This window comes from Leuresthes tenuis, unplaced genomic scaffold (genome assembly GCF_036924035.1).
Source record: "Leuresthes tenuis unplaced genomic scaffold, fLeuTen1.0.hap1 SCAF_9, whole genome shotgun sequence".
Taxonomy (NCBI): Eukaryota; Metazoa; Chordata; class Actinopteri; order Atheriniformes; family Atherinopsidae; genus Leuresthes; species Leuresthes tenuis.
In genome coordinates this window covers 9,641,445-9,655,127 of record NW_027325363.1, presented here as the reverse complement: position 1 = coordinate 9,655,127, position 13,683 = coordinate 9,641,445, and the positions used below count along the sequence as shown (strand labels likewise).

The 13,683-nt window shown below is 40.8% G+C and overlaps 1 protein-coding gene across 1 annotated transcript in view; it reads left to right on the top strand.

Moving 5' to 3' along the window:
* The window catches only part of nxn (nucleoredoxin), a 57,615-nt gene that overhangs the window by 35,490 nt on the left and 8,442 nt on the right, over positions 1-13,683 (top strand). Inside the window, exons 2-5 of the mRNA XM_072392222.1 lie at positions 7,880-7,997; positions 11,036-11,169; positions 12,735-12,835; positions 12,942-13,048. Coding sequence (XP_072248323.1) covers positions 7,880-7,997; positions 11,036-11,169; positions 12,735-12,835; positions 12,942-13,048 — 460 coding nt within the window. The remainder of the gene's footprint in view (positions 1-7,879; positions 7,998-11,035; positions 11,170-12,734; positions 12,836-12,941; positions 13,049-13,683) is intronic.

Below are 13,683 nucleotides of genomic sequence, written 5' to 3'. Positions count from 1 at the left end.
CAACAATTGTGCAAATGTGTTTCATTGTGTTATCATTAAGTAAAGGAATAAAATTAAGGCTTGTCAGACAGTTTGTGAACAGTGTTTTCTCTCAGCATAACCTCTCTGAGGTGGATTTGGTGGATATGTGTTTTATAGATGTAAAATGCTGACGGAAAGAGGAAGAAGCCCAAAATTAATAATCAGACATCTTCAATATCGGTTTTCGGCATGCAATGCAAATATGTAGTGGTTTATTGAAAAATGTGGAAAAAGGAATGGAAATGCAGTGTACAGTTCTAATGAGCTTTAAGGGTAATATTTGTTATGACTGCCTTTATTCTTCAACACAGCCTGAACCAGACAAGCCCTCTGGTAATTTCTTTTGGTAGTCTTCAGGAGTAGTTGTGTTTGTTATGTGTAGACACAACACTGGTTCATAGCTTAGTTTGGTCTTTTTTTATATACTTGAATGATTCATAGTTCTCTGTTTAGCGACTCTACAAACAAAATGATACATTTGTCTGAAAAAGGTCCGGGACAAATACTGATATGAAAATGAGTGGAAAAAGCAGCCAGTGTCCAAAGAAAAACATTGAAAGGCCTACAGAAAGCCTGGAAAACTGTTGCTCAAGATCACTTTCTCATAAACAAATCTTTCCGATCTTTCCCTCTGAAAAGTAGTATTAAAAAGCATTACATTTAAATTCCAAGTAACATGTCAAAGGAATCTTAAAGGGTTTTTATTTTTACTTGTTTTCTTATGTGCTTGCAACTACTGTGTATGGTATGGTTACCATTTGGATGCAATTATAAATCAGTTGCATATTTGAATTACATCGGTGCAGTTTTTTTTGTTTTTTTTTCCAATATAAAATACATATGTGAGCACAGGGAAGAAACACAATAGAATTTAAACGGCCACCTCAAGATGCATTGGACGGATTGGAGCCTATAGCATCCAGAGCTGTCCCAATTTATACACAAAGCACTGATAATGTGTCTTAAATGTTCATAAATATTAATGTGTTGTTGTGATGGGATCAGGGATTGAGCTCAAGCTCCAGCAGACTTTCCAGGGCTCCAGTGTGATGAGAAACAGGAGTACTGTTGGGAGTTAAATGCAGGGGCAAACAGAGGTCACAACAGGGAAGCTGACTAAATCATCCAACACCCTCCCCCCACCCCCAAACTAGCACTCCAGGAAATCAGGGTTCCAGAGAAACGGTAATGGGTGGAATTAATGCGCGGCTGCTGTGGTTCTACTAGCTCAGTGTCGCTAATCGAGCAGAGAGCAATATTCAACTATAGGCTCATTTTAATGTGCATTTTGTCTAATGATTGCAGAGCCTCATTAAGTTCGTGCAGTAGCCATTACGAATCAAAGTATTTAATTTGACTACAGAATTATTGCATGGTGTTTTGAATTACAGGAAACTGAGCTTGCATGAGTTGTATTACCTTTTGGCTCATGGTGTGCAAAAAAAACACTAAGAAATGCAGCAGGCTTTCCAAGTCATGAGTTTCCCGCTCAGTGCGAGTCTGCATTGCCCATTTCCGAGGGTCACACTAAGATAACTAACAGACCTGGTCCAGGGCCAGACCAGTTTTATATCATCTTTATCTGTGTCTGTCAGAGCCTGCAGGCCTCGACTTGATGAAATGCAGGCCACTGGCAGAGTTAACAGAGGTGGAACTACCTCAAAAATCATGACATGGTGTTCTTACAACAGGCCTCCAACACTGTGTGGAAGTAAATCATTACTGTGCACACGAGTAACTCTTTCAGAGGAGTTTAATTATTTACATGCAAAGATCGAACTGATTAACAATGCAGCTTTGAATTAAAGTAAACACATTTATATCAATGCAAATTGTGGTCTGTGCAGATAAATCTGAAAAAAAATGGTTAACATAATGGAGTTTTTTCACACCTTAAAAATATTTTTTTTAGTTGTGAATCTGCCACCAGAGTATTTCTGAATTGTGTTCTGAGCTGTACATTCTTTGCTTAGGGAGCAATCACCGAAAATTACAGGAATATTAGTCACTGAAATGTTTTCTGGTGATCAGCTGGAACAAGATGGCAGCTGCACTCCTGCTTTGCACTTTTAGCCAAAGCATGAAGTGTCAATTACATCAATAAAACAAGAGGAATGAGTGAAGACATTATTAGGATGCTCAAAAATGAATCACATGAGAAACAGATGCCTCGAGTCACATGATAATCACGCACCGATGCCTACAAGACTGGTGTTGGATTAAGCGCTTTCAAAAAGATGCATTCTTGTGGTTAAAAATGTCAGTTTAGCGTGGATTGAGCACAAACACGAAGAGAAGAGAGTGTAATTATACATTTTCCACATAAGGGTGGACATGGCCTGTGTGCGTAACGGGTTTACGCGTTGCTGTTATCCAAAAGAAAGACTTGCAGAGAAATAAAGGACAGTAGGAGTAAAAGGGGGGGCGGGGAGGCAGGCAGACAGACTGGTCTAAACACAACTGGGAAAGAAGAATGCACCCCCTGCCATCGTGACCCTTGACCTCGCTGAATGTCGGCCTCAGGGCCTCAGCCCACTCCTGCAGAGAGACAATGCTGCAGATACCTATTGAGCCCTGGCTTTTTACTCTTTTACAATCCCCCCTGCTTTTTTACGTTGCCTTCTTCACAACATAAAAACTCAACATGCAGGATCCGAATTTGGATTTAGAGCCTGCATTCAGAGGGTCGCTTTTGTCCCTCCTTACAAGAAACCTCCCCCTTCCACACACAGCCTTTCTCACTTCCTCATTCACCCTCTTTTTTTTTTTTTTTCTGCTGGGCTATTTCCCCAAAGCCCTCTGACATTCTGGCACCTGTTTTCCTCACAAAACCATTTATTTATCTCTGAATTATTAACTAAGAGCCCACAAAGTGTCTGCCACTTGGTGACATGTCCTGACTTCATGGAGGGGAATGGGTGGGGGTTGGTTGCCTTGGCAACAAGGGGGCCTTTTATTGGGGAAAAAAAAAAAAAAAGCAATTTAGCCTCTGTCTCCCATCTGCGTTCTTCGGGATTTGCAAGCAAAATGGTTCACCCGCAAAATATTATTGGAATATTAATAATACAAGGGTAGCAATTGAATTGAAAGGGGATGGTTTGAAGCCACCATTATGCTTCCAGCTCTGCAATTTTTTGTAAGAAGCACATTTTATCATCACAGTGCCTGCTTGGTGCAAGATGAGCTCTGTAATGATGGAGCTGGGTAGAGTGGGTGGCCTATTCTTTTTTTCATTTTAGGAACGTGATCAGAAGTGATCAGAAAATAAAAATCGGCTAACGATTTTAATTTTTTTAAATCATGTGACAGCCGTGGTGCAGAAATCAATGCAAGTTGGTTAGATGAAGGAATAACATTTATGCTCATAGACACACTGCAGAGAAAGAGCGGCAACTGTACAGCTGCCACAGGGTTTAAGATGTACATTTCACCACCGGGGGAGCCACAGCAGTGGTCTTCTGACAGTGTAAAGCGATAGTCTGGTCAAAGCTGCACAGATGGAGGCTCTAAGTAAAACACACTAGCCGGCGTAGTGTGAGCTGAAGTATGGCTGAGAGGTGGGAGGGAAGGGCTTTCTTTGTAGCCATGAAGAGCAGCAACAGCATTTTGAAGTGGATACAGGCAGTTACTGAGAGCCTCGGGAGCAGATTGAGCAGAGGCGGGGATCAGCCTGGAGGAATGCAAGTAAAATCTGGCTGCAGGGGCCCAGCCAAAAGGGAGTTGCAGCAGTGCAGTCAGAAGAAGGTTGTTTCTCATCTGTCTGCAACCTGAGGACTGAGAAGAAAACGCAGTATGTTTCACATTCTACCTTTTAAAGCTGCTTGCCTGCACATGATGAATAAAGTGTTGATGCTTCTGTGCAATAACATGTTAGTTTGAATCCATTTGCAGTTGAAGTTGCCCATGCTGCACAGGTCATGTTTTAAAAAGCTTGTGAGCCGAGAGGCACAGTCTCTGCTCTCCTCTCCTCTCCTCCACTACAGCAAATCTTTACGGTCAGAGATCACACCACCTGCAGGCACTTTCAATAAAAAATGTTTTAAAAAAAGCCCCAATAAAGGACAAATGCATTTGTTGAACATGTCTTGAGGGGGTTGGTTAGTCTGTCAGACAATCTCCCAGCAAATGCCTTCACACTTGACAAGTAATATCAGTGGAAATCTATTGATCACTTGATTATCTTTTCTGTGCAGGAGATTTCGATTTAGCAAAAGTCTCATCCTCTAAACACTTGAATCAAATAAAGCTGGAACAGGACCCCCCCAATTAGTGTGGTAAACTGTGTCAATAAATACTCCTTGAAATGATTGAAGAGCTAATATTTGGAATTCTGCCGGTTATAAATGCCATGGAGAATTCATAACTAGGTTAAATTAAATTCCACAAATCTTCTGTGCTAGAGTTCTTTTTTTTTTCTTCCTAAGGCATCAATTGGATTATCAGCACTTGTCCCTCCATATAATATGCAAAGATAAAGGAGTGAGCTGTTATCAGCGCCTCGGCAGAATACCTCTCATCTCATTAGATGTAAAGGGCTCACTTTCCTTTGTAGCGACACTGTTGTAGTGAAGCAGCAATGGGAGCGATGGCAGACACCTCAGGCCACAACGGTCCAGTAAAAGCTGATCTGTGAGGAGATAAGGCTCAGACAATCATTTATGAGTGAAGAAACTTCTTCAACACACATTCTCTCTCCCTCTGTCTCTCTCTCTCTACTCTACTGAGTGACACTCACCACTCTACAGCCACTGTGGGGACCCACTGGTTACTGACAGAGGCAGAATTTTATTGCAGGACAAGCTATAGGCATTTCAAAAAGGACCAAGCCAAAGCTGAAGCAGATGTGTGTGGATTTCAGTTTCATTGCACAGACTGTTGGGGTTCTCCACCTAAGCTAACCTTCTTTTAAAGTTCAAAATGTAGCCATAAAGTGTAGCAGTGCAAAGAAACACGAAAGCAATCGACACGCCTGACATCTAACATGGAAAGGATACAGTGTACTGGAATTTGGGTTGTTCCCCGGCTTTTTTTTTTTTCTTTCTCATTCCCCCTCTAACAGGCTCTGGGTAGTAAATGAATGCAGTCAATGATCCCACCAAGCAGCCTCTAAAAAGAATCAGCATTTCCTTTGATCAGTGAAGGATTTTCAACCCTGGTATCTCCACACGCACAGGTCCCACAGTGGTGATTTGCTTCCTTCTGGATATGGATCCGCAGCCATGCGTGATCCAATTAGTATGATGAGCAGTGGACGTAGTGCGAGGCTAATGCTTGCATGTCTAGGAGAGTAAATGGATTCTTAGTACAGATTTCCAACCCCCTAGAGTCTGAACAATTTGACCTCCATACAAGGGTTATTGGCATAGTTTAACTAGTATGTAATGACACAGCCAAATCTTCTGCTTGGCTCTGTCGCTACATACTCTTTAGCTATTGATAACGAATAGCCTATTTTAGAGGAATCCATTCAGTGGCAGTTTTCATGCACCGAATCTTCAAGCAGTTTACATGATAATTGGCCTCTGCTCCCAAATGAATATACAATTTCACACATCAGTAAAACATATATATAGGCTAATAAAACACTATTGTTTGCACTGTTGGTTATTTAGCTGAATGATTTCTCAAATAAGGAAGTGCTGGTTTAACATTCATCAATGAAAATTCTATGTAATCATTTGCTTTTGTTTGCTTCTGTAGAGTGAACATAAAGCTACAGGTAGAATTTGAGATTAGCATAAAGTCAGGATTTACCAAATTGTTTAATTTACCAAAATATTTCAAGTTAGGGTTTTTTGCTGTCTTTTAACTGAGGTAAGCCAACTGTTTAACTTTGAGCTAAGATAACTTGCAGGTCGCTTTTGCTTGATAGTTTTGCAGATGTGAGAGTGATATTAGTCCATTTCATGCAAGTCCTGGCAAGAAAGCAATAGGTCCTAATTTGTCAAATTGTTCCTCCAGTCTTTTCTGCACCACGCACAACAGCAGAAACACATTCATCAAATGACAGAAATGTCTCTAACACCCCTTCATTTTTTCTGAAGCTGTTTATTAAGAAAGGACTGAGAGTAGAATTGACAACATGATTAATGTTGAATTTTTAAATAAAAAAAAAATTAAAAAAATTGAGCAACTTGTCATGTGACAGTTTGTTGTCATTGTCTGCGCTATAATATACAGCCTGTGACTCAACAACAAAAGGTGTTTGAGGGCATGTGGCATAAGGACAAAAAATAGCAATAAGTGAAGTGTTTTTCTGGAGGCAGTTTTTGAAGTTGCATTAAAATAAGTAGCTACCACACATGGGAGATTCCCCCTGTTCCACCCTTCCTATCAACCCCAAATGCTTTCCTGTGAAGGTGCTGAAAAGTAGTTGATATTTGTTTGTCTTACACTAGGTCTTGCATGTTTTATATTAAAAAGGCAATTTTTCTAGTCTGAATTCAGCAGGGCATATCTAAACCCTAAAACGATTTTAGATTCTGGGCTTCTCATCATGGTGGTTTCCATGTCGTTTTCTTTTATCATTATGGTTTTTTCCAGTAAGTGTCCCAGTTCTTCCGTTATTTTAACATAGTCTGAGAGAATGAAAAGGCCCGTCATGGGGACAGATGCAGTGTTGGACTGTTGGCTTTCAGAGACAGTCCCAGTTGATGCCCCTAACCCCATCAATTTATGAGCAGAGATTGGGTTTCCAGAGGAGCATGAAGCATGTGGTAAAACTGTTGACTGAGGCAGACGCTAAAGTTTGCTTTTGAGGATCCTCCAGACCAATGTAGTCAGGAGGCTCCGGATGGTCTTGTCCATGGGACAGGCCGTCTGCGCTCTGTTGTCAGAGAGGATCTGTGGTTGACCTCTGTAGCTGTCACACACTCGCAAAAAGACAAGCTCACAATATGAGTCAAAAAGGCTGTGTGCAAGGGTTCTGCTCTTATTAAATCTACATGTCTTTGTGCAGTGAAGTCATTGTACAAACAAGCAACAAAAAGGTTTCCATCAACCTGGAGTTCACAGCAACCAAAGTTTACTTTACTGAGCCCTATGGAAAACAGTGCTCACTTAGTTTAACTGAAAGCCATGTAGAGTAACTGAGACACTGGGAATAATGATATTACACGGACAGGAGTGTTTTGGCTTTAGACAGCAGGTGTACAAAGAATAATTTTAGACATTTTGATCCAGTATTTAGGTTGAGGAGTATGTTCAATAAAAAGAGAGTGAAACACATAGTGTATCTTTTAATTTCTTCAAAAAAAGCTTGTCTCAGGATTTTGTGTAAAGTACCATTATCACTACAAAATGCCAGTTGCTGCTCTTTATGGCTGTATTAAGTTCTTGGGCTAAGATTCTACCTCTGATGTGGAGAGTGAGTCTCAGAAATGATTTATCTGCTCTTTGATGTTAAGAAGTGTGCTGATAGCTGAACTCTATGAATAGTTCATGCATAGCTTTTTTTTTCTCTATAAAGTGTCTTCTCTGGCTTTATTAGGCTGTTTTAATATAATCTTATCATTTAGTAAGTATTATGGTTAGATTTAAGGCCAATTAGTGTTCATAAATGTTCGTCAAAGAATGAATCCTATAAACCATATACTTTTATTCATTAATACAGCTCTCTGTTAAATCCAGCAGTGTGCTTCCCGCCCTCTGGTTTTGTTCTTAGTGACTCTGCTGGTTAAAGGAGAAGCATGGGACTGTTTGTCCAATAAAATGCATGTAGTACTCGGGTGACTTTTGTTCATACTGTAGCTTTTCTTGTGAACACGCAGCAGCATTGAAATAAACCCAATCTTCTGTTTCCTGGGGTCTTTACCAACCACATTATCCAACCTCCTCTCCCCTGCTTTACCCTCCACAGATGAAGCTGTGGAACAAGTACAAGGTGACCAGCATCCCATCTCTGGTGTTTGTGGATTCAGCCACGGGGAAGATTGTGTGTCGAAATGGTCTTCTGGTGGTCAGAGATGACCCAAAAGGTGAGATCAAATTTCTACAGCCACACAGACGCACTCAACATAATATTTGGGAAGCCTTCTCGCTGATTTATTTTTATTTCCTAACCTCAAGCTGTGACCCTAATCCTCTTTACTGACTGGTTAACCATAACCACTAATTATTCAACCCTTAAAAAAAAACAACACTTTTTATCGTACTAACAGGAGCACATTTAAAGGTCATAAGGATAGAACACTGTTTATACTTTTCCCACACATCTTGTCTTTCATATCTGGATAATCCTTAATTCTTGGTGAATAGCACTCTTCAGTCGCTTAAGGCTGTGGGTAACATTCGAAATCACCCACTGTGGCTTCATGTGAGACTGTCTACTGTTATGGTCTCCTATTAAACAATAACAGGTAGGACATATAATTATAATACAAGAATCAACAACTTGGATGTGAAACGGATTCAAAGTGCCATCTAAATGCCTAGAGGCTTATTAAAAGAAAGGGTGTGTTAATGTGCATTATTGGAGCTGAGCACAATGGCTGTTGCAGATTCTCCTGTTCATTGTACAACAGTGCGCAATTAAAATCTCAAGCCATGGAAAATCTTGTGGAAAATGTGCTGTAAATATAGAATATATGTTTACACCATGAGTAACTATGTAAAGGTTAGGTTTTTTTATTCTATTGACACCATGAATGTATTGTAATTTCAGCCTCATGCAAAAAGACAGTGAGTCATTCAGTCCCGGGGCAATAGCTCAGATGTTGTATACTCAAGTTTTTTGTTGGTTTGCCAAATGCCAAAGAGAGAAAATTCAATAATTCCTCCAGACTTTACAAATGTTATTAGCCAGAATTGATAATATTTCATTTTGAAGGGTATTATGACAGCCTGAAAAATGTTTTCCCCTATTTTTTTTTTTTTTTGCCATTTTACTCATAGTTCAGAATGGCTCAAATACCCTGAGGGCTCAGTTTCTTTCCACGTTGACAACTCCATATGGGCATTAGTGTTTGCCCTGCTGGCTTTGCACATGCATTCAGACATAACACAGGGGTGACGTAACACACTTTGCAAATTCCTTTTCCGGACGGTTTCATGTGTTTTTCTTATAATGGTACAAATGCTTTTCAGGGTACTGCTGATTGTTTCAATAAAGAACCACAAACCTCTAATGGGACAAACTGGCAGCAAAGCTGAATAGCATCATTCTGCCCATCATCCTCACAGATCTGATATTTTCATTTGCCTCCTGTTGTCTTTTTGGTGGAAGTTTTAGTTGCTGGCTAAATTTACAGTATTAGCTACGCAGCAACTGTTCATGCTCAGGGATGGGACTATGAGTCACAGAATCACAAGGAATGATAACTTTTGCAGCACAAATCTACTATAGTGGAACTAATGCAATTAAAAGTGCAGTATCTAACCTGCCACACTGTATCACACAACGTAGATATATATATATATATATATATATATATATATATATATATATATATATATATATATATATATATATATATATATATATATATATATATATAAGTAAAATAAAGTGTAACGGGTGATGTAAATTAGGATATCCTTAAGTTTGACATGTCTTGCCACACAGTCCACGGTGGAGATATTACTCATATCAGTCAGCATTTGGTTGAAGCCTTTCCTTTTAACTTTTTCCCCTTGTTTGAGTTGATACAGCTATAATTATGGTCTCCATGGATATTATAGTGTGTCCATGTTTCAGTCCTTGGTAAGCAAAAGCTATAATTTCTGCACTTTGAAGTGGAGATGTAGAATTAACAAGAGTGGGCTTGCTTTCCTCTCCTGTACTGCGGGCGTCCTCAGAGGCTGAGAAGATCTAAATGTTTTAAAACGCCCCCTCTTCGTGCACTGTTTGGTCAGCTTGAAATTTAAAAAAAAAAAAAAACGTTTGCTGTCAGTCAGTTGTGGGAAGCGAGAAGAGCAGCACTTTGGCTGGGAAAACAGTGAGGCAGACGGGTTTTGTATGAGAACTATGACGGATTTTTCTGTCAGTCTTATTAAAGCTAATCCAAGCTCGCAGGAATATTTCCACCACCTTTTTATACGCGCTTCCAAAGTGGATGTGGGGAGATGTGTCAGAATGGGGAGAAAATTTTTGATTGTACTTTCCTGATGAAGACAAAGAAATCAAAATGAGGCTTACATTTTTTTAAAACAGTTTCATAATGTTATCATATCAGGATTCTTTTCCAGTTTTTCTGTATTTGGCAAATACAAATGAATTCATCTCCAGCTGCCGCAGCTCAGAGAGGGAAAGGGCAGTGGAAGGTTTGTCATACACTGAGACTGAAAGGGGTGGATGAGCAATTCAGGACCCTCTTCCTTTCACTCTCAATGAAAGGCCTGACTTGAGTGGCGGCAGACTAGCCTGAAGCGTAAAGATGGAGTACACTTTTACAATCAAGACGACAATGAAAGGCCATGCCGGCACAGTGCAGACACATCATCCCTGCCTAATGAAGCCCTTGACAACCACACTCACATAAAGAGGCCACCATGAAGCTACCATACAAGGTTTTATTTATTATTACCTCCTTTTAAATTTGGCTGTACCAAATGCATCCCCAGACCAGGACCAGAACAAAGAAAATGAAATAGAAAGTGTGAAAGAGAGCAGAAGCATTTCTGGCACCCTTCATTTGTGTGAGAGTCTTGGCTTTTAGTATTCAGTAAAACCACTGTGTGTGTGTGTGTTCAAAGTGTACCTTCTTTAAAAGCAGATATTAGGGGGGAAAAAAGTCTGATGTACACAGACAATAAGTGTCTCTGGTGCTTTCACCTACTGAAGAATGATTTTGAGCCGTGCTAGTGGCTCAACTCTTTCATTTAGATTTAAATATCTAAGTAGCTTTAAGAATAAAGACAATAAAGACGGATTGTCGTGATCCAGTGTCATTTGCACCTGTTAATTGTTGAATGTTAGAACATTAGCATTTAACTCAAAGCAGAGCTGTGGCTATGATCTCTTGTTTTTCTACCCATGTTCCCCCTTTCATTGCCCCCCTCCACTTCCCTTTCTCAGGCCTGGAGTTTCCCTGGGGGCCGAAGCCATTTGCAGAGGTGGTGGCAGGGCCTCTGCTCAGGAACAACAGGCAGACAACAGACGGCAGCTCTCTGGAGGGACACTACGTGGGAGTGTATTTCTCCGCACACTGGGTGAGTGCAAAGAGAGGAGAACGGGAACAAAGAGGACTCTGGTTTTTACTTTCCAGGCCTGTTAACTCTGTGAAAATACTGAGACGCTGAAGAGAGGAAGGGGCAGAGCAGAACAGGAAGGGGTAGAGCATGATAAGAGATAGCAGCAGGAAGGCGGAGGCAATTGTGTTTGACAGTGGTTAACTGTATCCATCCATCTTTTTGCCACCACATCTGGATCATGACTCACTGATGATCAGCTAAACTGTCAGCTAACTGTAACTGATGAGATGCAGCACAAAGGCCAGTCAGCCCAACAGCTGCCAGAGGTGCAGCCTCAGATAGCGACTCCTCAGAATGCTGACGCCTGAATGTGCTGGCTCACACCCCGAACCCATTAAACACTGAAAACAACATGTCGCAAAGGCCATTCCCGGAGTTTATTTGTGTTTTTACACCACAATACTCCTGGTTACTTGTGTAAATCTATCTGCTATAAAAGTCACTTTACAGACATGAAACACCAGCACCTCTGTGTATATATTTCTTTTCCCCTCAGTGTTCACAGAGACCTGAAATGGCCCTTGGTAGACAGACATGTGACCCAGATTTTTCTCATAGTGAGAGTTTTTTTTTTGAAGAAGAAGAACACATTACAATTGAGCTTTTGCTACTTTAGCCACAAGAAACAAAAGCCCAAAATAGACGACATGATAAAATAATTGCACTGACACCGCTCTGTTGTGGACAAAAAGAACACAATATAAAGTGTGAAAGAGCAACATAATAAGTCTGTTGATGAGCGGTAATCAATGCATTGTGCTTCACACTGTCGTAGCATTGTCCCTTTGTGTTGCTGTGGATAAATCACAGAGCGTAACACGCTATGTCGAGTATAAGCTTGGATTGCAATGAAGTACTGCCTGCACCTAATTGATCTTTACAGGATATGATGTATTATTATAACAAACAAAAATATCTTTAATATACTAAACATATGAAAGAGATGCTCATGACAGAATTGAATTGCTTTAATTTGATGCAGACCAGGAAATGAGAAAATAAGCAAATCGAGAGAGAATTAGTACTAAGTTGTACCTCTCTTTTACCAAAGTTATTAAAGAAGACTGAACTGCATATCTTCTCCAAATTATCTCATGCAAATTATAACTATTTTTGTTCTATTTTACAATCTGGTCAGAAGAGAATAAATATCAGTGAGCAACACACGGAGCATGGGAAAGAGGTTTGGAGAGACGGTTGGTCTGTTTTTCTTCCTGCTGGCATCACACTCTGATGTCATCGTAATGCCAGGCCCACCTCCCTCCCTCGGTCTGGATAGAGTGTTGCCTCTCCAACCACACACAGCAAAGCAAATATTTTCCTAATCTAGAGTATTGCAGCAGGATTAGTGTTGCAATACTTTGTGTTTTAAAGCAGTTGGATACAAAACAAGGGAGATTTGGCAGTTTGTGGAAAGGTGTTTGGTGACAAACAGTGGGAAAGCGTTGGGGAATATCCCAGCAATGAAAGCTGCTGCAGCAACATATCACATTTAGTCATTTCTCCTCGTTTGTCTCTTATAGTGTCCACCATGCCGCAGCTTGACCCGGGTCTTGGTAGAATCCTATCGAACCATCAAAGAGTCGGGGCAAAAGTTTGAGATTGTGTTTGTCAGCGCTGACAGGTGAGATTAGCTGTGATGTATATTTTTGCCTCGGTCTGTCAAGAAAGTAAATACTCATTTTCTTTAATCTGTTGTCTTGCTTTTTGGTGCTTTTCTGCCTTTCTAGGTCGGAGGAGTCCTTTAAGCAGTACTTCAGTGAGATGCCATGGTTGGCGGTGCCATATTCAGATGAGGCTCGGAGATCACGGCTCAACAGACTCTATGGAATACAAGGTATTTCACAGCTGCATCCTCCTTGTAATGCCAAAGAGCTTCAAGCTAAGAGTAGATTTATTTTTTTTTCCATCCCTGTCTGGCTTCGTTGTGTCACAAACTGAAACGCTGGCACAATGGCTGCCAGCTCCCTGCGTCAGGCAGGCAAACAGCATCACAGATTGCCCTGCAGCCTGAGGAATGTGGGCTGGTTATCAAGTTTACTGTCTCGCTGGCTGCTGAAGTGCAGTGCCTCAGCGCTCAGTGCCTTGCTCTTTTCTCCCAATTCCCTCCACTGTGCGTGTGCAGAGGACTGTGAATGAAGTTAGCTGGGGCTGGCTCTTGGTCTGTCCTGCAAAGAATGCAAGGAATGCACAGAGGACGAGTCAACACTGCAACCCTCCTGCACTTAAACCCATGCAGTCCATGAACGCCTCCACCTCTGCAGACCTCAGTCCACATGTGCAGACAGGAACACACTGATTCATGCACAGCTAGCTGGCTGATGGTGTCTGTTTCTGATAAGGCTGTTAATTAGGTGAGGAGATTGTTATCAGAAGGATGGTGGGGACCAAAGACATGAACAAAACATTCTGATAAAAAACATTAGAGGTGAAACAGTCAGAGCTAGAGAGGGGAATTACATCAAAAAGGTA